The sequence below is a fragment of the Cyprinodon tularosa genome, unplaced genomic scaffold (assembly GCF_016077235.1).
Source record: "Cyprinodon tularosa strain WSP-4 unplaced genomic scaffold, ASM1607723v1 ctg331, whole genome shotgun sequence".
Classification (NCBI taxonomy): domain Eukaryota; kingdom Metazoa; phylum Chordata; class Actinopteri; order Cyprinodontiformes; family Cyprinodontidae; genus Cyprinodon; species Cyprinodon tularosa.
The window spans coordinates 1,094,583-1,119,691 of record NW_024039043.1 but is presented as its reverse complement, the minus strand read 5'-3'; the positions used below and the strand labels follow the sequence as shown (position 1 = coordinate 1,119,691).

The 25,109-nt window shown below is 37.5% G+C and overlaps 2 protein-coding genes across 7 annotated transcripts in view; one reads left to right on the top strand and one right to left on the bottom strand.

The window, feature by feature from the left end:
* ccser2a (coiled-coil serine-rich protein 2a) overlaps positions 1–25,109 on the bottom strand; it is a 75,660-nt gene that overhangs the window by 29,343 nt on the left and 21,208 nt on the right. For all 6 annotated transcript variants that reach the window (XM_038293865.1, XM_038293864.1, XM_038293867.1 and 3 more), the window contains exons 5-7: positions 6,190–6,283; positions 2,061–2,169; positions 1,793–1,973 (exon numbers count right to left, since the gene is read on the bottom strand). In XM_038293865.1, the coding sequence (XP_038149793.1) occupies positions 1,793–1,973; positions 2,061–2,169; positions 6,190–6,283 (384 nt within the window). The remainder of the gene's footprint in view (positions 1–1,792; positions 1,974–2,060; positions 2,170–6,189; positions 6,284–25,109) is intronic.
* Positions 6,738–10,735, top strand: LOC119789098 (E3 SUMO-protein ligase ZBED1-like). The gene is made up of 3 exons (XM_038293869.1): positions 6,738–7,795; positions 8,845–9,464; positions 9,626–10,735. Exons 1-3 carry the CDS (start codon positions 6,949–6,951, stop codon positions 10,022–10,024), a joined length of 1,866 nt encoding a protein of 621 aa, XP_038149797.1. The 5' UTR covers positions 6,738–6,948; the 3' UTR covers positions 10,025–10,735.

Here is a 25,109-nt window from a genome sequence, read left to right as displayed (position 1 = left end):
TGAACCTGATGCTCATTAAAGTTACACTGGAATTATGGAGCAAAGTCTTGCAGAAGTGAAAAGAACTCTGAAATTCAGAAAAATGTGCCAGAGATAAATTTAGATTAAGCTAAAGAGGGTTTCTGGCAAACTGCATGCCTGGAGCTTAATGTAGTATAAAAACAAAAACAAATGGGAAGACGTTATGCTGTGGGCTAAGAAAATATTTCCCATCAATTGAATGGTTTGAAAATGAAAATTTAAACCAACGAAAGAGAAATATTCAAAACAAAATGCAAATATCAATGTTTAAGATATTCAGACAAGATCCTGCGAACACTGAAAGCGCTGTATTTTTGGCATAATAAACACTAATTTGATCTGGAAGGTGTAACTAACAAAAGGAAGCTCAAAGTCTACATTTTCGAATATCAACAGGTTTTTTAACAATTATGTAAATGAGGCACAGAGATGCAAAAGGCTATATAGTTGGAATTTTCTGTTGCGATATCGTAAGCCATGCCTGCAGTCAATTAGGGCTGCAAGAGAGCGAGAGACTTAAAGGAAGTAAGAAGGCTGAAAAGATTAAAATATTGTTGCTTTACTTTATCCTTCTGTTTGTCATGCAACATGTTAGGTTTGGAAATATGGCATCCATTGAAGTCACATTGACTTAAGGATAGAAACAAAAATGTACTACTAACCATGCTACTCTTTTCTATGAGATTCTAAAGACAGCTTGAATTGCAAATTCTTTTTTTTTTTGCTTTTAATAATAGTGTTGCACCAATACGAATACCAGTATCGGGCAGGGCCTCGATCAAGCACTAAAACGGGGGTATCGGTGAGTACCGACAAATAGGGCACCGATACCGTTTTGAGAGCCAAATGTTTGTTCAACTATTGTCACCCATTCCAGGTATGCAATAGAAAGTTCTACTGGATTCACTTTGTATTAGTCTATTTCCTGCTTCACAAAGGTAGGCAGCAGCTTGACAAAGCCATGATGGCAATTATTTTACATTTAGTATGCAGTTTGTCATATATACACACACATCAATTTCAAACAGATGGTATCAGTATGGTATCGGCCGATACTGCGAAGCCAGGTGTCGGGGCCAAAAAATTGCATTGGCGCAACACTATTAAATAACAGACAAAAAACTCTTATCTTCACTCTTACAGTCTGCTCCCATAGAGCTATATTTCTCAGAGTTGGGAGTGGAAAGGATAATTTCCTTGCAGACCTGATTTCAGTCCTATAACACAATTGTGGGAGTAGCTGTGGGTGGCCAAGCTAGTGGTCAAAAGCTAACGCTTGCCATTAGTTTTTCATATACCACTGAAGCCCCTGTTTGTTACTTGAATAAATTGTTTCTATAAACTTTAATCATTCAATCAAATGGCACTAAACAAGAGTTAATAGCAGGACAAGGCATTTACAAAGAGGATTTGGCAGGCCTTCCTTGGGTGCAACCCAAACGCATTTCACCTACAAATGTGGGACCAGGCTTTCTGACAATATGATGACTGCCAAACAGCATAATTAGCACATTTTTTTAATTTAGACAAAGATTAAGTCTGTTATCTTTTGGTATTTGGTTATTATGAGAGTTTTATTTATCATGTTTTATCTTGGTTTTAAAGTAATGTCCATCCATCCATCCATCCATCCATCCATCCATCCATCCATCCATCCATCCATCCATCCATCCATCAGCGTTTAAAGAGTGACAGAAAATGTAAACTGAGAACTTTTATCATGCTGAAAATGTAATAATGTTATAAGGAAGGTTGCAAATGTGGGTCCAACCTGCAGTAACGTTTTCAGCATGAGCAGTTGATTCTTCAGCATGCTGCAGTCCTCTGCCATGTGTTGAAGAGCAGGTTCATCCAGCATTGGTCTGTAGACTGGCTGCTTGCATTCAGACCGGACCGGGTGAGAGGGAAGCCTCAGATTCTTCTGACCGTCATAATTATTTAGGAAATGAAGCCTGAAAGAAAAAAAGAAGTAGGAGTTGGTGTAATTTTTCTACTGCTGTCATTTTACTGTTCACTTTGGTTATGGAAGCTTAACCAACCTGCTGTCATGGAAGAAGTGATCTGGACCACTCCAGCGGTGCTGCTTACGTCTCTGCCCCTGCCGGCTACCTCTGTCTGAGCGCTCCATGAGAGACATACTGTCAAAGTCTGTAGGGAAGGAATTTAGAGCAAAGGTAAGAAAGCAGCAATGAGCGTAAAGGTTTCTTAAACTTTATGCAGAGCAGAAAAAATTAGATGCAAAAATTATAGGCGAATCATATTTGGAAAAAAAGCAAAAGTTGGCAGCACATATGTAGCCGTTTCTTAAGCTATGACTTGAACAGAACTGACAACTAAACATGGTTACAAGGACATCAAAATGACTACAGCTTTTTCTAAGAGACACTGAAAAAAGAAAAAAAAAACTGGAAGCAGATAAAGTCTAAACCTTATTCAAATGAATTCAGCAGCCGTGTTTAACATACTTTACCCAGAGCGTCACTAAATAGCACAAGAGCAGACAACCGGTCTGATATGTAGCCGTTACATTCCTGGGAACTAAAGAGCCTCCAATGACTCTTTTCAGCTCAGATAAAGTCCTTTAGAAAGAAATACAAACCGAATAGAAATAGTCCATGAATTTAGATAAAGTCAGCAACAGACTGGAGAGAATCGACGCCCTGCCTAGTTAGATGATTTGTTAAAAGCTGGGGAAAAGCCAGCGCAGGTCCTGGGCTGTCTGACCCTGTCTTTGTTGACAGCCTTGTTTTTCTGGAAACTCCCTAGGAGCTGGAACTGGTGGAGGAGAGGAGAGTGAGGGGTCTGTGGTGGGTTCTGGTGAGAGCAAGGGAGGTGACTGGTTTGTGTCCAAGCAAGGAAGTTGCCAGCTGGGAGAGCAAAGCTGTGGCCTCTCTCCCTTCAAAGGGCCTGACAGCTGGATGAAAACATAAAGCAAACTTCTTTCTCCTATTCTCTCTATTTTTCCTCTTCCTGTTTTGTGTCAGTATTACTCTCTTTCCGTTGCCACATCTCAGGGGCTGCCCTGTGGGCTGGATTCAACTGAACTCCTCAATGTGTGTTACTGTTACTTCGCCTCTTGTGACACAAATTCTAGAAGTGACACACAGAGCTATAAATATGGCTGCTACCCGAATAGGAGTAGGAAGAGATGACGCTCCAAATGACATTCCTGCAGAGTGAACATTCCCTTCCCTCTAACCATCTCCTGTTCTCCCCAAGGAAATTACTGTTTACGTGCACTATATATGTGCTTTCAAGTTGTTTAGATATATTCTAGATGGTTATTTAAGCTATTATAGTTTAATCCAAGTTATACAAATTTTTGGTCAGCATTACGTATCTAACTTTTCTAGTTTAGCTATGGTAAAGAAGTTGAAAGATACTTCTGTTGGAACCAAAAGGAAAAAAATAAGCCTTGTTGTTACATAACAAAGAAAGAACCCTGTAACTTCAAGTCCTACATAATATATTCTAACGATAAATATAAATAAAGTCAGTTTTATGGGATTAAATAGTATCTGATATATGTGCAAGGTTCACAAAGGGTTCAGAACCAGACACTGCAGATTATGCAATGAAATTAATAATTTGTGCATCAATTTTTAACAGTCAAACATCAAAACAGATTACTCTTTTTTATATAAAGTTGATAGTATTTTTTTCTTTTTTTTAATGGTTAAGTTCCTGCAGTTTAATTGTTCAACTGTTAAAAATGTTGACGAGGGAAGGGACTTCCTAGAGAACCAAAGGTGGGCCTGAAGAAGAGTTTGGGAACCACTGCCATAAATTTCAACTTGATTTTCATATAAGCAGGAAAGCTTCTTACACAAGTTTGCTGTGTCTCTTACAATGCTTATGGCAAACTCTACACAGGCCTTATATATTATTTTGAGCAATGTTTTTTTTTCCTCACCTTTCCTGAACAATGATTATATTTTAAAGTGTTTGGGGTTCCATTATTGTCAAATATGTGTCTATGTTTATGTGTATATATTCTTGTGTATGTGTTATGTGCTTATTTCTTAGTAAGGTATATATGTCAGGTAATAATACTAGGTTTATGTTAGCTGCTCATGTTAGGTGCATATTTGATCCGACAAGCTTAGCTTGCCAATCTATAGGTAGTGTCTCATATTTTCTTTGCAGTACATCTCAAGCTCCATCAGGTTGGATGTTAGATGTACGTCTGCCATTTTCAGAGATATGCTTCACACTCCAGTCTGGACTCAGGATTAACCACTCCAGGAGATTTATATATGGGCTCTGATTCACTCCTTTGAGATCTTAGCACATAAAATGTACACCTAGCAGAGAAATAGACATATTTTTGGCACTAATGGAACCCCATAACGGAGTGCACAGATTATAGTTGTCTTGCCAATAGATTTCACCATAGCAGCAGTGCACCTATAATATTCTGAAAGTCCTGCAGAGTAACTGATACAACTTAGGGGTTTGTCTTGGTAGGTTTGCCACTGTGCCCTACTCTGTATTTGTATAGTATGTATATATGAACAGAGATTATGCAGCTTGAGATAATCTATTACCAAACCCTGCTTTAAACTTTATCCATCCACATTATATAATTTCCCAACTGATGTTCTCTAAAAAACCTTGAGAGCTCTTTATGTCTGAAATTAGATTCCCCGTATATATTATTAATATTAATATTAATCACACTAATTATTAATAAGGTTATTACTAAAGCCAGTTCGAATTTACCTTTTGTTATTTAAGAGTATTACACTTAGGGGTCTGAAAGGCAAATGAAAACCACACATTTTAACATCTTAACCAAAAAACAAACAAACATATTTTACATTTTGTGTTGGTCTATCATATAAAATAACACCAAAACAAGTTAAAATGAGTGTTTGTAATGTGAAATGATGTTCAAGTTGAAGGAAACTTAAATGGACATACAGATCACAAAAATAAAGGATCAGTTGTGATTTAGCACATTTTTAAAGCAGCTTTTTATGAAAGCTTGGCATTTCTACATAATAAAACAGGTTTTAAGACATGAAGCACCAACATAAGACCAAGTTATTATTCCCAAAAGTTTTTCTAATAAGCAGCAAATGGTGTCCTGATGCCCCTTTACACATTTATACTGCATGTACACACAACAGTATATATACTCAGTAGATTGAATTTCATACATTTCATGGCCCCTAAAGGAAGCCCTGTTTGTTAAAAAAAAAACCCTGCCAGAGTCATCCACAGTGAACTAGTGCATTAAACCCATTAGCAATGAATCGTCTGGCTTCAAGACTGACAAGAAATAAGTAATTTTCCTAGAATTCATTATATTTCATGACAGGAAAAGGTCAATCCATGACCCTTCTTTTTACTCAACCGACAATATAATGCAACAGAGCCTGAAAGGGGTGTAACGATGTCAGCATTGTTATTATGTAGTAATACTATGACCTGATTGCCTTTAATGCCGACAAAGAAACCATTTATTTAGTCTTAATGAGACTGCTGTCTACATGTTTGTATCCAAAAATTGGAAATAAAAAAAAACGTATGAAACTTTGACAGAGATGATATCAAAGTAGAAGTTTGTGATGTAAGATGTGGCTATCGAGATATTAAAGTAATCACGCCAACATCACACTGCTGTTATTAAGGGAAACATATGTTTGAGCTGCTTCCATACAAATGCACTGTGGTTTTCTTGCAACAGTGATTGTCAATTATGCACATCCATGTGCATCTGTTCATAAAAACAAAAGCCCGACAGCTGGATAAAAACACTGCTCCAAGTTAGCTGATGAACATTCAGTCAAAGTCTGGAGTTGTTGCTTAATAGTTCTTTAAAAAAAAAAGACAAATATTAAAAGAGTGACAGGACACATGACACAACAAGGCATCTATTAAACTACTTTAATGGATGTTGCTATGGCAAATATGCACCCAAGGCAAAGCAGGATTCAATTTATTCAAACCATTATATCCCTCAAAAGAATTCTACTGGAAATGGAAAGCAGAAGCCTTGGCAGTGCATTCATTTACATTTATGATAGGACAGTTTTGCTGGAGGTATCCGCTTATACAAAAATAATGGACAACCTCCAGCAACAGGAACTTAAGTATTCATCATGGCCTTATGCGGAGTAATCACAATAACACCAGCAAATGTATTCGTATGTGTATGCTGACCGTGCAAGCCATCCTCTGGGAGGTCCGCATCCAGCATGAGATCATTATCGTCCAAATCTCCCGTTCCCAGAGGGTCCAGGTTGTTTAGGATGTCCTGCGAATTACAAAATTGTAGGTAACACCTCATTATAACACATCACACAGCACAGTGGAGACACTGTGAATACATTAGAGTCATATTCTGAAAAGGAAACTGAAGGAAAGGTAAAATGACAAATGGCAGAAAAGAAAATAGAAAAAACAACAGGGTTTGGCTGCGTCGAATAAAGGTTTGTCAGCATGTACTGGCTGCATTCTTAAGGGAATTTTGAAACATACTGTAAAAAAAAGCATCACACAGTTGTTAATTTGTCATCTGTCCATCAATGATGCAAATCTCATGTCCAACCACATCCCAGAAGTTATCTGATGAATTAAGTTTTAAAAGTTATAGAGGCCACTAGAATTCACGGTCAATATGGATATACTACAGTAATAATGGGAGGACACTAGGGCTGAACGATCTATCGTTTTCGACCGAAAACCGCGATCTCAAGCAACGCGATTTTAGGAATGTCAAAGCTGCGGTTTTTCTTGGTGCATATTAGCCCAATAATTCCTCAATAATTCCAATGCATGCTCATGTAGAAAGGCTCTGTGTCGGCTATTACCAATCAGAAAAGGCTCTGTGTCGGCCAGAACCAATCAGAAAGCTGAAAGGCTGCGCGTGACCAGATGACGTTTTCAGTGTAGCTCGTAAGCTCGAGATTCAATTTCAAGATGGCTGAAGCGGGAGCAGACGCGGAGCCGACAAAATTAATACCAAAGAAAAACAGCACGTCGGTCATTTGGCAGTATTTTGGATTTGAGGCCACTGATGAGCACCAGAAACAGGTGATTTGCCAAACATGTCGTGGGAAAGTGGCTACATCGGCTGGCAATACCACCAATTTACATCGTCACTTGAGAGTCCACCACCTTAACTTGTATGAGGATTGTATGGCGAAAAAGAGCCTTGAAACATCAAGTAGCAGTGATACTTCAGCAAAACAGCCAACCATAACTTCATCCTTTGCCAGTTTGACGCCTTATGAAAGAACTAGCCGAAGACACAAGGAGATTACCACTGCCGTAACGAATTACATATCGAAGGATATGGTGTCTGTAAACACAGTAACCAAAGACGCTTTTAAAAGTTTGCTACGCACAATGGACAAGAGGTATGTTCTACCCTCCCGCACCTACTTTAACCGAGTCGCCATCCCACAGCTGTACGGAGAATGCAGGGCCAAAGTTCTAAATGAGCTGGAAAACATGGAGTTTTACGCGTCAACTACGGATCTGTGGTCAAGTAGAACGACCGAGCCATACATGAGTTTGACGGTGCATTTCGTGAATGCAAACTTTGAGTTGAGAAGCCGCTGCCTGCAGACAGCATACTTCCCCACTGACCATACGGGGGAGAACATTGCAACTGGGCTTAAAGAGTGCTTGGCAAACTGGGGCCTAAAAGAAGAGGCCCAGACCTGCATCACAACAGACAACGCCACGAACATGGTCAAAGCGATGGAGCTCAATCAGTGGACCAGACTGCAGTGCTTCGGGCACCGGCTGCATCTTGCAATTGGTAAGTGTGTGTGTGTGTGTGTGTGTGTCCAAATTTACTGTGTAAGAATTAGTGTTATCATAGTCTCTCAAACACAGTTAGGGCGGGGGAGGGGGACAAAGCGACCCTATGTTTGTTTTCACGCTTTTGTTAGCTGACCAACTGTTAGCGCAATGCTACCGTTTCTCCTACCTATAAAAATAAACGCTTTCATGAGTAAACTTTGAAACCTCCCAATAAGCTACTGCTTGCTTCTGTTTAGCTACGGAATGCCAAGGAACAGAGAGATACAAATGCCGTTTCCCCTAAGCAGGAGGTCTTCAACAGGGTTGTGCGCGACCCCTAGGGGGTCTACGGAGGTACTGCATGGGGGTCGCGAAAGTTTTGGTTGATTAGACTTTTTTATATATTCCCCCCTGCAACTTTTTTCATTAATTGAGATGTCTTTAAATACACATTAACATGAATTAACACAGATAAATGGAGGCAGAAGATGTCTTTCAGTCATCAATGCTCACATTCAGTGACACAGCTCTTTCAAGACAATATTTCATTCACAGCACCTGTCCCATCAAGCAGGAATCAGAATCAGAAATACTTTAATAATCCCAGGGAGTAATTATTTTGTTAAATCACTCCATCTGTAATAGAGTGACTATAGGAGCAGTTTTATATAACACAATTTCATACAATATATATAATTATGGGGTCCCTGCTCCATCTCGCCATCAGTTTGGGTTCCTTGGCCAGGAAAATGTTGAAGACCCCTGCCCTAAGCTTATTTTTGACACACTTTAGTAAACAAAAAAATAATAAATAAAAAAAAAAAAAAAGCAAATGACGCCAATGGTATTTTGTAGCAGATATGAGGATGGCTGATGCCACTTTATTACAGATTGAAAGGTTTGTTGTGTTTTAGTGGATTGTCGAATAAACATATTGCTGCAAATTAATCACCAGTTACAAATTAATGTATGGCGAATTACTTAATGTGATAGCACCACCTGATGTCTGCTGTTAAAAAAAGTTATGAAGTAGGCTTATCTGACTGTATGTAATGTTTTTCCCAGAAAATGCAGTCAAAGATGACCAACGCATCAAACGGGCCACAGGACTGTGCAAGCAGCTGGTAGCAGTCTTCAGCCACAGCTGGAAGAAAAAGGCGGCGCTAAAACAGGCACAGGAAGACCTGAATCTTCCTCAGCAGTCAATGGTCACCGAATGTCCGACACGATGGGGCTCCCGGCAGAAAATGATTGAGAGGGTGTTGGGACAGAGCAAGGCACTGTGCCAAGTTCTGTCTGAAGACAGGAAGACGCGGCACCTGGTCCCGACTTGGCAAGACACTGATGTGCTTGAATCTGTAAACAATGCTCTCGGTCCTCTTCAGGAGTTCACAGACGCCCTCTCAGGTGAGGACTATGTGAGCGTATCCTACCTAAAGCCAGTGCTCCACCTGCTGAGAACAGCAACACTTGCTGTAACTGACCAAGACACAGATCTCACAAAGGAGATAAAGTCAAAAGCTCTCCACTACATTGAAGAGAAATACAGTGACCCAGCGACCCAGGAACTCCTGGACATTGCATCTTTCCTCGACCCAAGATTTAAGACCAACTACATTAGTGAGGAGAATGTCCAATTCATGAAAGACAGAGTGAAGATGGAAATGGAGCAGTTGGCACTAAAGGTAAGCTGTCCTTTTTCTTCACTCTTTCAAAATAAAACAAAAAGCTGTGTTTTTTCTATATATGTTTTTGAATTATACTGTAAGACCAAGGCAACATTTCAACATCAATGTCAGTAATCACAACTAATTGCAAAACATTATGCCTCTACTGTGTGTTGCAGGAGCAGAGGGCTTGTGTCAAAACCCATCCCATGCCACTCAGTACAGAAGAAGAACCACCATCCACCTCTACAAAGCGAAAGCGGTCACTGGGCAGCTTTTTCAAGGCGGTCCCTGCTTCCTCTACTATGCAGTTGGAGGATACCATTAAAGCAGAACTGGACAACTACCTCATAACTCCTAGCATTGATGGAGAGCAAGATCCACTGGCCTGGTGGAGAGTGCACAATGTCAACTTCCCCTGGCTTAGCAGGTTGGCTCGTAAGTACCTTTGCATACCAGCAACAAGTGCACCATCAGAGAGACTGTTCAGTGCCAGTGGTAATATTGTCACATGTCAGCGTGCAAGTCTGAAGCCAGCAAGGGTTGACATGTTGGTTTTCCTGGCCAAAAATCTCTAAAGAGATGTAGCGATGAAGGGGAACATTGTTTTTTCATCTTATCCTGAAATCCCTTACTTGCACTTACCGGGACATAACTTTGTTCATCTTTTTTACTTATCTTTTGTTTACTGACTATGTAAAATAATTTAACCATTCTGGCATCATTTGTTGTGAGGAAAATATAGGATAATTTAAACTTTAATACTATTATTGTACTGTTATTTTTTACTACCTTTTATGTTTCAATTCCTCTTGCCACTTTATTTGAAGAAGCACAGGTTTCTAAGTACAGGGGTTGTATTTCTGTAACTGCTCTGTTTATGTTCATAAGCTAGCTCCTTTGAGCCATTTTGCACTTCTTTTAAGGTAAGACTTCATTTTTGCTCAACTTTGTTGTTATATGTTATATTTTTTATGAAGCTTATGTTATTTTACAAAGTGCAATTGTTTTGATGCTGCTGAGCCATTAATATTTTTTTAATGAAAAGTGTAAAAGAAGCAAAAGTTTACTTAAGAGGGCTCCCGTCCCTTTGTAATTTTTATGTAGCCTACGTTATTTTACAAAAGTGCAATTATTTTGATGCTGATGAGCCATTGATGCTTGATATTTTTTGTTAATGAATGTAAAAGAAGCAAAAGTTTACAAAGGAGGGTTCTCATTTTATTTGACTTTTTTGGATAATATAATTTGTTTCTTAGGTGCTTGAATAAACAGTCTTGCATTTGAAATATGTTGCCACCAGTTTTCATTCTTGCATTATCTTAATTGAATTCATTGGTTATATAATTATTAAATATATATTAATTTGTACTGAAATTTGATAAAAAAATAAATCGTGGTTGAAATCGAAACCGCAATCTCTGCCAGAAAAATCGCAATTTCAATTTTTTCTTAAAATCGTTCAGCCCTAGAGGACACCATAACAAACTGTCGTTGGCCAGGTCATGAACGTTATGGACACAGGCTCTTACTATTTTTCTGCCTGTTCGACTACCGGTCATGGCTGACACAAGGAAAAAGTTTAAACCTTCTGAGGAGGCTAAAAACAGAGAACGTGAAAGGGATCCTGCGCAAAGGAAAACAGGAGTCGATCTTGAAAAGGATTGTTTTGTTTCTGTTTTTTCAACTTTATTATTAGACTGGTAAGATAACAGCAGGGAAAGGTAGCAGGCTACAAACAATAGCTAACAGAGACCCAGTTGCTGTTGAGCTCTCCAGAGAGCAGCAGTGTTTCTCACAGCCTCTGAGTCGAACCCAGACGCCCAGCTCAATCCCCAATCAAAAGACAAGGGAGGCTGACTGGCTGACTGTTTGTTGACCTCTGCAACAGTGCTCCGGAAGTTGTGGTCACTGAGGCGCTAGATGTGAGAGTTAAAAGTTTAGCACCCCTAGTGGCCTAAAGTTATACAGTGCCCCTTTAAGTTGAGACCAATCAGAATGGGCAATATTTTTCAAATGAGTCATTTTGTATATTTTTTTTTTTGAGGTTGTGTGAAATTTAACCCAAGTTTCCGGTTTGTATTTAACAAAAGTGCTATCCTTTAATGTTTGACATATTGTTTGTTCAGAAATGGTATTCTACATACATGGTTTCAACAAAGGGTTCGCTCTGTAACATCAAACTTTTGCCCAGTGTGCTTCAGCTAGAGCCATCGACAAGCATTTGCACATACTCATCTTCCACTCAAGGTTGGACTTTCCCTGCAAACCAGACTGTGCATGAAAATCACAGATAGCCATCTCTGAAAAAACTCAAAGTTCTACATCTGGCTCCAAAAATATTACGACATGTTCTAAGTGCTCTGTTTCTAATTCTGAAACTCAGTTTAAACATGAGCAGGTTACATATATGCAATTAGTTACTGACTTGCAACTGTCTGACCCATGCTTTGGGTGAACAGGAAACTAAAATAGTGCACCTGATAAGTGGCTGGTAGGTAGGTTAGTGAATTTCACTTTTGAAGGTCTGTAGATCACTATTTCTGTCTTCAAACAAGGATAGCCGTAAATAACTTCACAACTTAAATAATTAGTTATCTGAAAACAACACTAGTCTTTCCTGAATTATTTTTGCTATTTAGAAAAGAAACTGCATTTGGTTTCAAAATTCTGCGTTTCTTCAAATAGTATTCCATTTTTCAAACATCACAATATGAATAAGAAAACAGGCTTTTCAAAATGCTATCACCCAATTATGAAGGATAATGCACTTCACTTGGAAAAGCTAACAAAAACACTCATATCAGCATCAAATTATTCAGAAATCTGACTTGCACAGTAACAAATATTTCAGAGCATCTCAAAAAGTAGAGAGAAAAAAATCAATAGTTCAAAGCTTTATTTTTTTCAGGCATTTTTTTCTGCTCTAAAAAAATAATAGTCAGGGCTTTGACAAGAATACACAAGTGCAAAATGTGTCATTATTGAATAATCTCAGGCATGTCACAATGGCTGACTGCTGCTGAGTCCTAAGACATAATCATGAAAGATCAATTAAGGTAACAGACTAAAAAAAGAAAATGCTTTGCAGCCTCCCAAATAGTGTCAGAGGAGACGTGGGTGGAATCTGTGTTTCTAAACAGTCAGTGTAGAAACCAACCTGTCTCATCATTTTTACTCCCTTCAGAGGTTTTTCCTGTGATTTATGTATTTCCCTTGACTTTAACCCTGTTGCTACTGTTGCCATGTAAATATATAGAGCTTTCATCTCGTGAAGACAGATTTTTGAATAAAGAAAAAAACTAAAATCACAAAAAGGTCACTTGAGAATGCATTTCAAGCATGCAATTCAATTTTCTCACAATAAAACTGCAGAGAAACGGAGATTATGTGCATCTTTCATATATATTTTAGACATTTTTGTTATATTTTGATGATTTTGTTGTCTGACTATAAATACAGCTTGGTATTGGTTTTTAAATGTAGGGTAATACAAATAAACAAATACGGAAGCAAAGGGCTTTTGACATTGTCTTTGCGGGTATTTTTAAGTCCTGGTTAGGAATAAATTACGACACCCCCCATGTATTCCTCTATCAAATTAATAAATATGAAACAGTGTATAATAATATGTGATAATCACAACAACATAATTCCTCAACAATTCGAAGGAGCTTTAGTGCCTTTAAACATAAAGTTGAGTTTGGTACTCAATAAAACCTAATTATATATTATGAGTCTGGTAAAAAATTCTGTTAATCTGTTAAAATTAAATTGAAATCAGTCAATTAACTAGAAAATATATGGTGTCAAAAGACACCATATATTGTCAATTATTTTTTTTTCAATGAATCAATTAATAATCGGATAGCAGGTTCCTAAAAGAAGACTTTTTGTGAAATTAAACCAGGTGAAACTTAAACTTTTCCACTTGAGGAGCTCTGGATAGAACATAATGACAGACAAAAAAGTTTTTATCTTAAATGCAAAATGTTTACTTTTGTTTTTTCACATTCCTGGTATAATTACTGCTCCAAGTGGGTTGCTCAATCAGTTAAAGGCACATTTCACAGCCCCTATACACCATTTAACGATAAATCTATTACTAAATTAGTTGACGATTCTTTCAATAATCAATTAATCACGATTAATCCGATTAATTGTTTCAGCTGTAGTCTAGTTGATGCCTTGATCGTGATCTTACTGATATACCGGGTGAAAAGGTGTAAAGAGACTAAATAAGAAAAAAAAGAGTAATCACTTTAATTATCTCAATTTAAGAGGATAACACTACCTAATGTTATTACCCTATGTAGTAGATAAATAAATGATTAAACATAAAAATGAAATAAGACATATAACATATAAAGATTGGTAAAAAAGAAAAGAACTGAATAATAAAAACTGTGTTCACATTTATTCCCATGACTCTACATAAATAAACATAAGGCAGCATGAGATTCTCATAGTGTGGTAACTTAGTTTAAACTTGGTAATAACTTTATGGTATGACTGGATTTAGACAAAACTTTTTAAACAGAAATGTATATGATGATTTATTTACTCCAAAAAGAGAACTGTTCCAATGCTGATAAAATACAAATCAAATTCTGCAGTTATAAAACTTTGACATTTAGCTTTAAATACAGAAAATTAGGGGAACAGGTCTTTATTTATGACAACCTGTAATTAACAAATTAACAAATGTGCTGTTTTTCTTTTTTGAAATTTTATATCAAGCCTCTTTGATATACATCTTGCTGAGTGGATGTGTGCAATAACAAAAAGAATAGGGAGAAAAGCTGTCTTGCTTTACTCTAACATTTAATCAGTTCTAACAAAAAGATGAATATCAACCATAAGAAAATATTTTTTGTTTATTTACCTATATAAATATTTTCTGAATGTGTTGTTGTTGAATTCTTGAGATGCCAGATAATGGTGCCCTTTTCATTTAAATCTGCTTTAGTAACTAATAAAGCATAAACACTAAAGATTTTAAATATTGAATAATGAACATAAAGGTTTCTGGTCAGGTTAATCGTATGTAGGCTTTAAAAAAATGCACTTGCTTATTTAAATTAATTTTAGTTTTCAGAGCATGCTAGAAGATATCCATGGAAACGAAGGTGGCCGTAATGTCATGTAATTTGGCAACACTGATATGCTGTAGGCTCCTGTTATATATGATAAAAATGGCACACCATATTTTAACTTTGTAATCCTTATAAAATGAAATAAACTGACAAATTGTTTGAAGTTACAAGAAACAAGACCCATTGAAGGAACCAGCTCTGCAACACTAAAAACTCAGTCAAACTGGAAGCTACCTCTGTATGCTACTAATCCTGCTGTTTAGCTCAGGCTTCTGACATTGTGTGAGCACTGCAGAATGCAGCATAATGCATATCCGTTTCAAATATGTCAAATTTCAGTGCATGAGGCACAAAGACGGGTTCCATTTGTGCAGAGAGCTCAGCAGATAAATTCAATGCATAACCAGGTCTTATGTGAAGATTATTCTAAAAATCATCTTACCGCATGTTGTAACAGACACACAGAGGTGCAGCAGTAAAAAAGGGTATGTTTTGTATAAAAGTTAAAGCCTTGGTTTTAACAGGAATTAAAAGGTGAGGTCAAACTAATTTGACACCAACATCACAACTGAAATGCGGTTCTTGATGAAAGTTTTAGACAAGTTTGGAGAATTTCATTTCAAAGGTCTTCAGGGTTGACACTGAACACACAAAAGTCCAAGCACAAAAGCATCCACTGGAGAAATGTATCTGGTAAGATATCCAGGAGAAGATTTTTATCCCAAAAGGGTATGTTAGATTTGAGGAATCCATTAATGTAAACAAAAATACCCCAGTTTTCAACCTAACTAAAGAGCAAAGTTAAACTTAGGTTGTATGTCTACAATCAATATACACAAACAACTCCTGTTTGCTATGGTTTGGGATGAATGATTTATTTTTTTTTCTGTATAACAACCACTGAAGAAATTTCAGTCAGGTCATAAACAGCATATATATACAAAAGATAAGCACTTTTCACAGTGACATTGTTTTGTTGATTGGTGTTTATCTAAATTAAGATCTTAAAAATAGTATATTTAAATCGTTTGACATAGAAACAGACACTGCAGTTGCTGCGATTTTGCATGGAGACAGTGTTAAAAATAAAATATTGATCATGGATCATTTGCGAAGTTTTAGCAGTCTTTTCTTCTCTTCATACTTAGAATTACTGGTGGTCTTGGTGCAGAGCGAGTACTCTGCTTTAGACCTCTTTTCATGTCTCTCTAATCCACTTATCAAGCCAATTATGCAGAACAAAACAACCATTTTATGCATATAAAGACACTGTCGAGCAACAATGATGTAGCCCACTTAAAGTTATCCAAAGTCCAATTCTATGCATAGATAAGCAGAAATGTTTTCTTATCTGCTATGACCTACTGTGCATTGTGAATTTTCAAATTCCCTATATAAGAATTAATATTATTTATCATAAACGATTATCCATAAAACTTATGTTGAGTTTTTTTTTTTTCTTTTCTTAGCTGGTTGTCAGACTCAGACAGCACAAATGCTAATTAGGATTTCCTTTACCATCACACCTATTTTAAGGTCCTGGTAAAATTCTCTGTTAGTGGCTGTGAGCCACCTGCACCCCACAGAGAAATAAACTTTATCTTCAGCCTATTTTTCCCCGCCAGCTAGACAGCCCCATTCCCCTCACATACAGTATATTCTGCTTTTTCTACCTCTTAGGAAGTGATTATGCCCACCATCAATTTAAATGAGGAGGAGAATAAAAGAAGAGAATCAAAACATTTTTTGACAAATGCGAAAGTTAAATATATTTTGAAATTGTTCAGACCACCCACAAAACGGAAGCCCTATACAACACTGCAAAAATTCAAGCATTAATTCAACAAGATGTTTATTATTTCTAAGACCTAAGGATAGCTCAACTATTGTTTCATCAGGTTCAAAGGTATTAATTATTAAAATCAGAGGAAAATGTGAAGCAATTGCCCATTTTATTAGGCTACATCATCATATATTATGCAACTCTGCAATTATTAATCATTTTTATTCGTTGATTACAGAACTGCCTGTCACTACACCTATAGCTGGCATGCTGGTATCAAGTAGCCTGACGTAGTCCGACTCAATTCTAGTCAGAATATGAGTCTGATACTGCTCCATAGAGCTGTGATTATGGGGCGTGTTTCGAACGAACCAGGAAAAAAAATGCCTCTGCACTCAATTGGATAGACCTACAACCAATAAGAGCAACGGAGTGCGTGACGTATGTTAAGCGAGGCATAGTTGTTGTCCACAAAAATCAAAGCGTGCAGTTTCACGCCTAGAATAAGAAGATGAGCCTTGATCGCGTTTCTCTGTTCCTCTTTTAAAATAAATTTGCTGTCGATATCTTCTAGAACAGACCTAATAGCAGAATCTACTCACCCAAACTCTCCAGCAGCAGCCATTGTTGTTGTCACCCATGCGCGCTTTGGTCACGTGGTTGATTACGTTACTCTTGATCATCTGTCCATCATCGTATAAAGCCCGCCCTGACAATTTGATTGGATCGCCTGACAGTGGGCGATAATACTCGCGCTACTATGGAGCAGAGCCAGACCGAACTTCCCCGAACTCAAACCTTGTGGGCGGGACTAAGTTCGGACTGGCACCCAGGCTAGGTATCAAGGGGACACTGCATTAATTTGTTGTATTTTCATTACAAGAAAGAACAGTCTGTGAGCTCTCTGTGGGATCAAGCTTCTATTGAAATATAATTTTGAACAGAAAAAAGTTTAGATAGAGGTACAGCAACATGTTGCTGCTTGAATCTCTTAAGTGTAACTGGATTCATTTCACTTCATACAGTAATGCAATGTCTTGGCTTTGTCATTAAACATAATGTAGAATGCTTGGGTCTTGGTCTGTCTTTTGCTAGACATGTTTTTGACACCATTTTCAGATAAAATGTTTCTTCTTTTTATTATTCATTTTTGTTTTACTTTCTTTTTACTTCTCTAACACTGCAGCCATGTCATTTACAGCTCTTGTATTTTATTTTACTTCTTGGCCCTACTGGTCTTTTAACTCTGCTGCTCAGCCCTCGGTCAGCAGAACCTCGCTCTCTAAACTGGTGAAGTCTTTTCTACGTCTTCAATGCTATTTCTGTGATGGAACACTGTCTCACAAGCGCTGGATATCATAGACTTATATGGAAATATCAGGCCCATAATCATGCAGATGTGCAATTTTCATGAATTCAAACACACTTAAATTATTATTTAGCATTAATTTACTAAAGTTAAGAACATCTGTTGAATCTGATGTGGCATACCCCACATTAGGATAAAAAGAGAAATTCATGACACGAATACAAACATTTTGTTGCATGAGGACCATTATTCAAAAACCTTTACATTCTAAAACTGGAAAATTATCTCAGATTAATACATTATATCTATACTGTACATATAGCCATGAGAGCATAAATAATGAAAAGCAGTCAAATAAAAACAAAGTACTCAAAGAAGGAGAAACAATCTATATTATAGACAAGTAAATCAATTAGTTCATGAAAAATCATTTACACCAGAAATATACTTGTTTTTCATTGATCTAATGGTAACTTTTACTTACCTACTTAAGTCAAATTCTGCAGCATTCACTGATCACTAGCATTGAACAAGAGTTGGACTAAACTGTGAAAGGATTTAATCAAGAAGGCTTGGCAGATAGAAAAAGAAGCTCAGTATCACATAAATGCTTATATGTTTGTCTGTATATCATGCTGGGATATGAATTTTCAAAAACAATAACATTTCGTTTGGTTTAATGTTTTTGTTTGTGCGGTGCAGAGGCAAACATTCAGGGACAGACACAGGCGATGTAGAGGAAGCATACTGAGCCAAACTGTTAAATGAATGATGGCAGCTGCAGCAGGGAATTTATTAGACTTAGAAAACCATTGAGTATGCTGTATGTTTTTCCACAATTTATCCATCTTCCACCTTTTCTTTCATTTTCTTGACAGAATAAAAACATGCTGTTTGGCTACAGAGAAAACAGTGTATGAGCATACTGAACTGTCACATATGTACTTTTTTCTGATAGTAATAAAATGTTCATCACAAATAGACTGACCTTTAGATATATAAAAAAAAAAAATGAAGTGTCCCTGAGCAGGAAGCAGGAGGGAGACACATCACATCATTCAAGTGTCTGAAATTTTTATGTTGCCTTTTATCAATCAAAAAATTTTTTTTGCTTAATTGTCTGGGGCTGTTTTTACAAACATTTTTGCAAGAATGAGTCACTCTCAAAAGCTCAATGAATTCCAGTATGGAACTATGATAGATACCACCTGTGCAACAAATCCATTGGTGAAACTCTTAGCAGTATCACAAGAAAATGGAAGTGCTAAGGAACAACAGCAACTCAGCGAGGAAGAAGTAGGCAATGTGCACTGACCTATGCTACAGCGCATAATGCCGAGGTTGGCAACTCTCTGCAGAGTCAATTGCTGCACACCTGCAAACTTCATGTGGCCTTCAGATTAGCTCAAGAACAGTGAGCAGAGAGCTTAATGAAATGGGTTTCCATGGTCGAGCAGCTGCATCCAAGCCATACGTCACCAAGTGCAATGCATAGTGTCCGATACATTGTTTTAAAGCAGCCGCCACTAGACTCCAGAGCAGTGGAGAGACAAATTGCGCTTCTGTTTCTGGTCTGTGTTTGTCAGCTGCTAGAAGAATGATACTACCGTAGTATGACTGAATTAGTCAAAGAGTAAAGCTTGTTGGAGGAGGGATTATGGTGTGGGGTTGTTTTTAAGGAGCTGGACTCCTTAGTCCCAGTGAAAGAACTCTGATTGCTTCAGCATACCAAGACCCTTTCGACAATTCCATCTTCCCAACTTTTTGGGAACAGTTTGAAGCTGGCCTCCTCCTCTTCCAGCCTAACTTTACACCGGAGCACAAATCAATGTCCATAAAGGCATTAATGGCAGACTCTGGTGTGGATGAACCTGACTGGCCTGCAGAGAGTACTGACCTCAACCCGATAAAACACCTTTGCAATGACTTCAAGCGGAGACTGAGAGGCTATCCTTCTATTTCAACTTTAGTATGTGACCTCATAAATGCACTTCTGGAAGAACTGTCAGAAGTTCCCACAAACACACTCCTAAACATCTCCAAAAAGAGTTGAAGCTGTTCCAGGAAGCTTAGGGTGGATTGACAAATGTTGAACCCCTAAGGATTAAGAATAGGATGTCAATCAAGCTCATATATCAGTCAAGGCAGGTGAGCAAATAGTTTTGGCAATATAATGTATGCACAACATATCGTGCAAAGCTTACTCTTCCGCAGGTTTATTTTGATACATGAATGATAGGAAAATTAGAAGAAAAAAAAAAGAATGGTAAATTGTACCTCCAAATTGAAATTAAATTACACCCATTTTTCATCTAGCAATCATTTTCTAGTTAATCTAAGAGCAATTTTGATGTATGTTCAATATGTTCTATGTCCTGACAAGCCTTCCTAAAATCAGAAATATTGATGAAAGAGGAAAAGTATCCTTGAATAGCAATAGAATAGCACCATGAAATGTAATGAGACTGCTACATTTTGAATAAGACAGAAAAAATACAGCATAATGATGTGCCAAAATGGAAATAATTGCAGTAATAGCTACACTATCTGCAAATGCTTGTATAGGACTGCATTTTTTTCCTCTTCAGTCCCTATTTGCCTCTTTGTTTGAATCAAAACGGTGTATTAAATAACATTTACAGCTGTGAAAAAAATGAAGGAACATCACTTGTAGCTTTACTTTTTTTTTTTTTTTTTTTACACATATTCATATTTTCACATTGCCTCTGACCACATTTCTTTAATTGCTATTCTTTTCTAAAAAAACAAAACAAAAAAGCAATAAATGAAGCTAGCCTACTATTACCTTCTCTAACATAGAGAGCATTTATGGATCATTGCTTCTATGTTTGCTTCGGTCTCTGCCTCCCCATACTCCCAGCCAAATTATGCATAAGGCTACTCACACTGAGCCTGCTTCTGCTGGATGCTTGTTCCTGTTAAACTGGAGTTATCCTTCTCCACCATCTCTATATGCATGCTCGGTATGAATGATTGCTGCAAAATCAATGACATCATGCAAACGACCTTGCTGTCAGGACACGCTCAACCAGGAGGAATGAATTTTGCAAAGTCAATGAAATCAGCTGGGTTTCCTTAAAAAGAACTTTTACTAATAGTTCTTGATAATAAAATAAAAGATAATAAAATGCCTTGGGATAACAGCACTTTAACATTCCCTCCAGAATTTCCAGCCAAGGGTGTCTTTTGCATAGAGTTTGCATGTTCTCCCTGTGCATGCGCGGGTTCAATGTGCTTCCTACACTGGCTTCCTCCCACAGTCCAGAAACATTACTGTTAGGTTAGTTTGTATCTCTAAATTGTCCTTAGGTGTGAATGTGTGTGTGTGGTTGTATGTCTGCCCTGCAACAGACTGGCGGACCTGTCCAGGGTATATCCCGCCTTTCGCCCATAGACTGCTGGGGATTGAGACCACTGTGACCCTTCACATAAGTGGAAGTAGATGGATGTATGAAGTAGAATCAGGTCTTACACGTAATACATCAGAACAGTTAAAAAGTCATTTCAGTTTTGTTATTCAAAGAAGTAAAATTTGAAGATATATTTCCCATACGGAGCTATCATAGAAGTGTTTATGTGATTTTGCATTTTTTCTGAGGTTTATAGTTGGCCTATTCTCTCAGTCAAAATGATTAAAGCTGGTATTTGTAAGGAGAACTTAGAGAAGACAATCAACCTAACAGTCATGTTTTTGGACTGTTGGAGGAAGACGGGATACCTGAAAAAAACCCACACATGCACAGGGAGAACATATAAAAACTCCTGGGCTGGGAATCAAACCCTTAACATTCTTGCTGCAAGGCAGCAGTGCTCGCCACTGCATCACTGAGCAGCCCAGCTTTAAAGTCAGCTTTAAAAAAAAAAAAAAAACGGCACCTCCCTGATCAAGCTAGTCAGCAGAGGAGAGCATAAGATGCTGGAAAATCCCCTGGAAAATAAAAATATTTTGAGCTGGTGCAGCAGAGCACTACCAGAAGATAACATGGTTCCCTAAATGATCAATGCCTGTAGTAACTTCATACTGAACTAAATTAATAGGTGTTTGCCAAACAACTCTTGGATTAGTAATCCCTAATTGCTTATGCATCATTTTGTAGCATATATTTTCATTCCAACAAACTTTCTGTTTATGTGTAGTTTAAACACTGAATGTGTTTTGTAGCTTGATCTCCTCTTGGACAGTTGACACACATGATGGTAGCAAGCAGTCCTCCCCAAGTAGAATCATCATGGTGAGAAGTGATCATGACATTGGTCATATAACATTTCTGTGTTGAAAAATTCTTATTTTTCTCTTAATCTTAGATGATATGGTCATATTCTTAGAAACTGAGTAAAAGTTTTTTATTATGTTTTATCTAAAGGCGATTTAGAGGATCCCCACATTTGGAATTAGTCTATTTGACAAATGATTTTCAAATTCTGAAGTGAATGTCTAAGATCAATGGACATTTTTTAATGCTTATTAATGTGTGTGAGTGAATGCAGTCACTGAACTACTGCTGGAACTGATTTGATTGAGCATGACACTGTAACAAGATGACAGTTATTAACCTCCCCTGTTAGTTCTTCTACATCCCTCTGGTTGGCGTGTGTGCATTCATCATCTATACTAATCATGTCATTTTTCCAAAAACAACGTTTTTAGTAAGATTAAGCTTAAGCAAGCACACTCTGTAGTCATATACTGGAAACTGAAAACCTCATGGTCAGTCAGAGGATGTATTACATTTCTATCCAATAAAAGCTGATTGTAGAATAGAATATAGCAGATACCCTTTATCCTCCCAATGGAAATTCAGGTGTACCAGCAACTAAGTGATAGGCCTTTTGATGCTGTATTTGGAGTCTGCTGGTAGCAGTGTGGAGGACATTGCAGGCTGCTGCAGCATTGGCAGAGGTGACACTGTTAACACACTGATAACATATGTAAACTCTCATGGAGGATAATATGCAATATGGCCTCATACTAACAGCCAGCAGCTCAGTATCTGTGCTGCAGAGTGTTTCTTTGACAGTTAAATATGTAGAGTTACACTACCATTATCATGATAGCAGTAATATCATTTACACAGCCAGACCTCTTTCTCTATTCTTGCTCTCCTTGGTTCCGTCGCCTCGGAGAAAATGAAAATTGTCTGTATTTGTATAAATGTCTGGAGTTTGTGTTGTTAGGACATCTGGGTAAGAATAATAATGCCGCTACTGCTGTCGCCTCTCTGATACAAGGTGAGGACCCACAGTTTGTCCACTTTGTTGGATAGGGATTTCACTTTCCACAAAGTGAAAAAGTGTGAATGGGAGGGCAATTCTATACCTTACCCACTGGCAATACCCAAAGCTGGTGGATGTCCTGGGTCATCTCCTAGCTTGTGGGGAATATCTGGTTGCTCTGTGGGAGGTGGCAAAGCAGAGCTACCTAGAGCTAAAAGCTTTTCTCTGATGTAAAGAATGCAGCATTGACGTTACTGCAGACACTGAACACAAGTCCTTTAAAAAAATTGATTAAAAAGTGATTCAAAAAATGATCAGCTCCATTGTGTTTGCTATTATGATGAAAAAACAGGAAAAGAAACCCAAAGCAAATTAAAAACTAGACTAAAGGATAAATTCACGGTTGAGTGGGAGCTGCTGAAACAGGTTGCCTGCTTGTGCAGAGCCTGAAGCATTTTTTTTTTTTTTTTTATCTAAACTACTTGAATTGGTCAGCGAAAGTAGTTTCATGCTTATCTTGGCAATGTGCTGCTATTTTATGTTCTGCTTCTTTACATTAGCACAAGAAATAGCCACTTAAACGACCATCACAAAGACTGGGCACGATTAAAGCCAAACTTTCTCATAACTAGCTGCACTCGTCATTTAACAAAGCAAACGGAAGCAGTCAAGCCTTAAGCCTCATCATTGTAACAGTGAAGCTGGCACAATGGCAGCTTGTTTGCTGAATGACTAGGAATTCTTCAGAAAAAAACAAAGGTTAGGAAACTTTCTTCTAATGAACAATAATGACTAAACTTGTCTCAACCTTGGGATACAAAAGCCAAACTTTAGGTGAATAAAAAAAGTGTTTGTATAAGATAAAAGGAAGCCAGAATGTTTTCTAATTGCTGTATGTCTTTTGTTTAGTTTTTCCTGTACTTGATCTTTTACCTAGAGTTTACAGTAGCAGAAAAGGGATAAAAGAGGCAGAAACAGAAAATCCTCAGCCAAGCAACAGGCATTTAAAGGCTGCTATGAAAATGATTACTAAAAAAAAAACTTTGTGAATAATAACACTAGCGTAAAAATGTATTACAATGTGATAACAGGTAAAAACATAACATTTAAAACAACAAATAAGTGAGAAGATAGTAAATATTCACTTATCAATCAGCATTTTATTTGATCAGCTATGTAAGGTCATATTTTTCTACAAGAAAACAAATTGTTTTCTTTTAATTTACCATATCCAAGGCACCCACTATTTTCTGTCTTTTTCAAATAACCTGAAAATGGTTATTGGTTGGTGGAACTTATAAAGGTTAGGCATCTTAATAAAATATCTTGCAGCTTCTGTCCATCTGATGCATACCTTGTTTTATGTGTGATTTGTAGCAATATAAATAAAGCAATCCTATTACATTTGAAGCATCTTAAAGCTTAGCTTTATATTCTGTCTGGACCTGCAGATGTTGCTGATAGATTGAGCTAATGGTTGGAAACCACTTAGCAAATGTGAGATGTAGCTTTCCGTTTCAGCTGCCATTTTGCAATGCTGGAATATTGCTCTTCTGCATGCTACGTCATAGGAATCTCATTATAAGCTCCGGGAGCCCACTCCTTAATTTTGCACAGAGCTTTATGAATGCAGATACAACCACAAATCAACACAAAAAAGGATGGCAGACACAAAGCAAATAGTAGAAAATCTTTTGAGCATAACCACATTGTTTATGGTTTATGGATGCACAGTGCCTCCAAGTGGGCTGAACAAGCCACTGCAGACTGTATGGAGGGTGACGTGTGTCAAACCCATTGTCCCTCTCATAAGAAACAAAGTTAGGAACAATTTAGAAATATAGAAGTGTCATTCAGCCAAGCCTTTAACCTGTTCCTATACTTTCCAGCATCATATTCAGACCAAGAAGGATGAAGCAATGATCCACTCTATAATACATTTTATATGCCTTGACCTAAAATTACTTATGAAACCATAACAGTAGGATAAATCTTCAAAAACTTAGTCCAATTTGTGTCGCAAACACCGGTTTGTTACAAATTTATACATGCTGCCTTCTTTAGTTCATTGCAGCCAACTATTTACTCAGTGAACAAGGGAATGATGAGGGGTGAGATTCAAACAGATGGAGAGGAAATGGCAAAAAGGGTGGGGATAAGAGGAGCTCAGTGCATCCAATTACAGTAAGTGGATTCATTTCCTCTAATCAAATAGCTTGGTTAAATATCTCAAAGGCAGA

Excerpts from the sequence above, each read along its gene's own strand:
- LOC119789098 (XM_038293869.1), top strand. The coding sequence starts at position 6,949 with ATGGCTGAAGCGGGAGCAGACGCGGAGCCGACAAAATTAATACCAAAG. Across the intron at positions 7,796-8,844 it reads CCGGCTGCATCTTGCAATTG|AAAATGCAGTCAAAGATGAC; the intron begins GTAAGTGTGTGT and ends TGTTTTTCCCAG. Across the intron at positions 9,465-9,625 it reads TGGAGCAGTTGGCACTAAAG|GAGCAGAGGGCTTGTGTCAA; the intron begins GTAAGCTGTCCT and ends TGTGTGTTGCAG.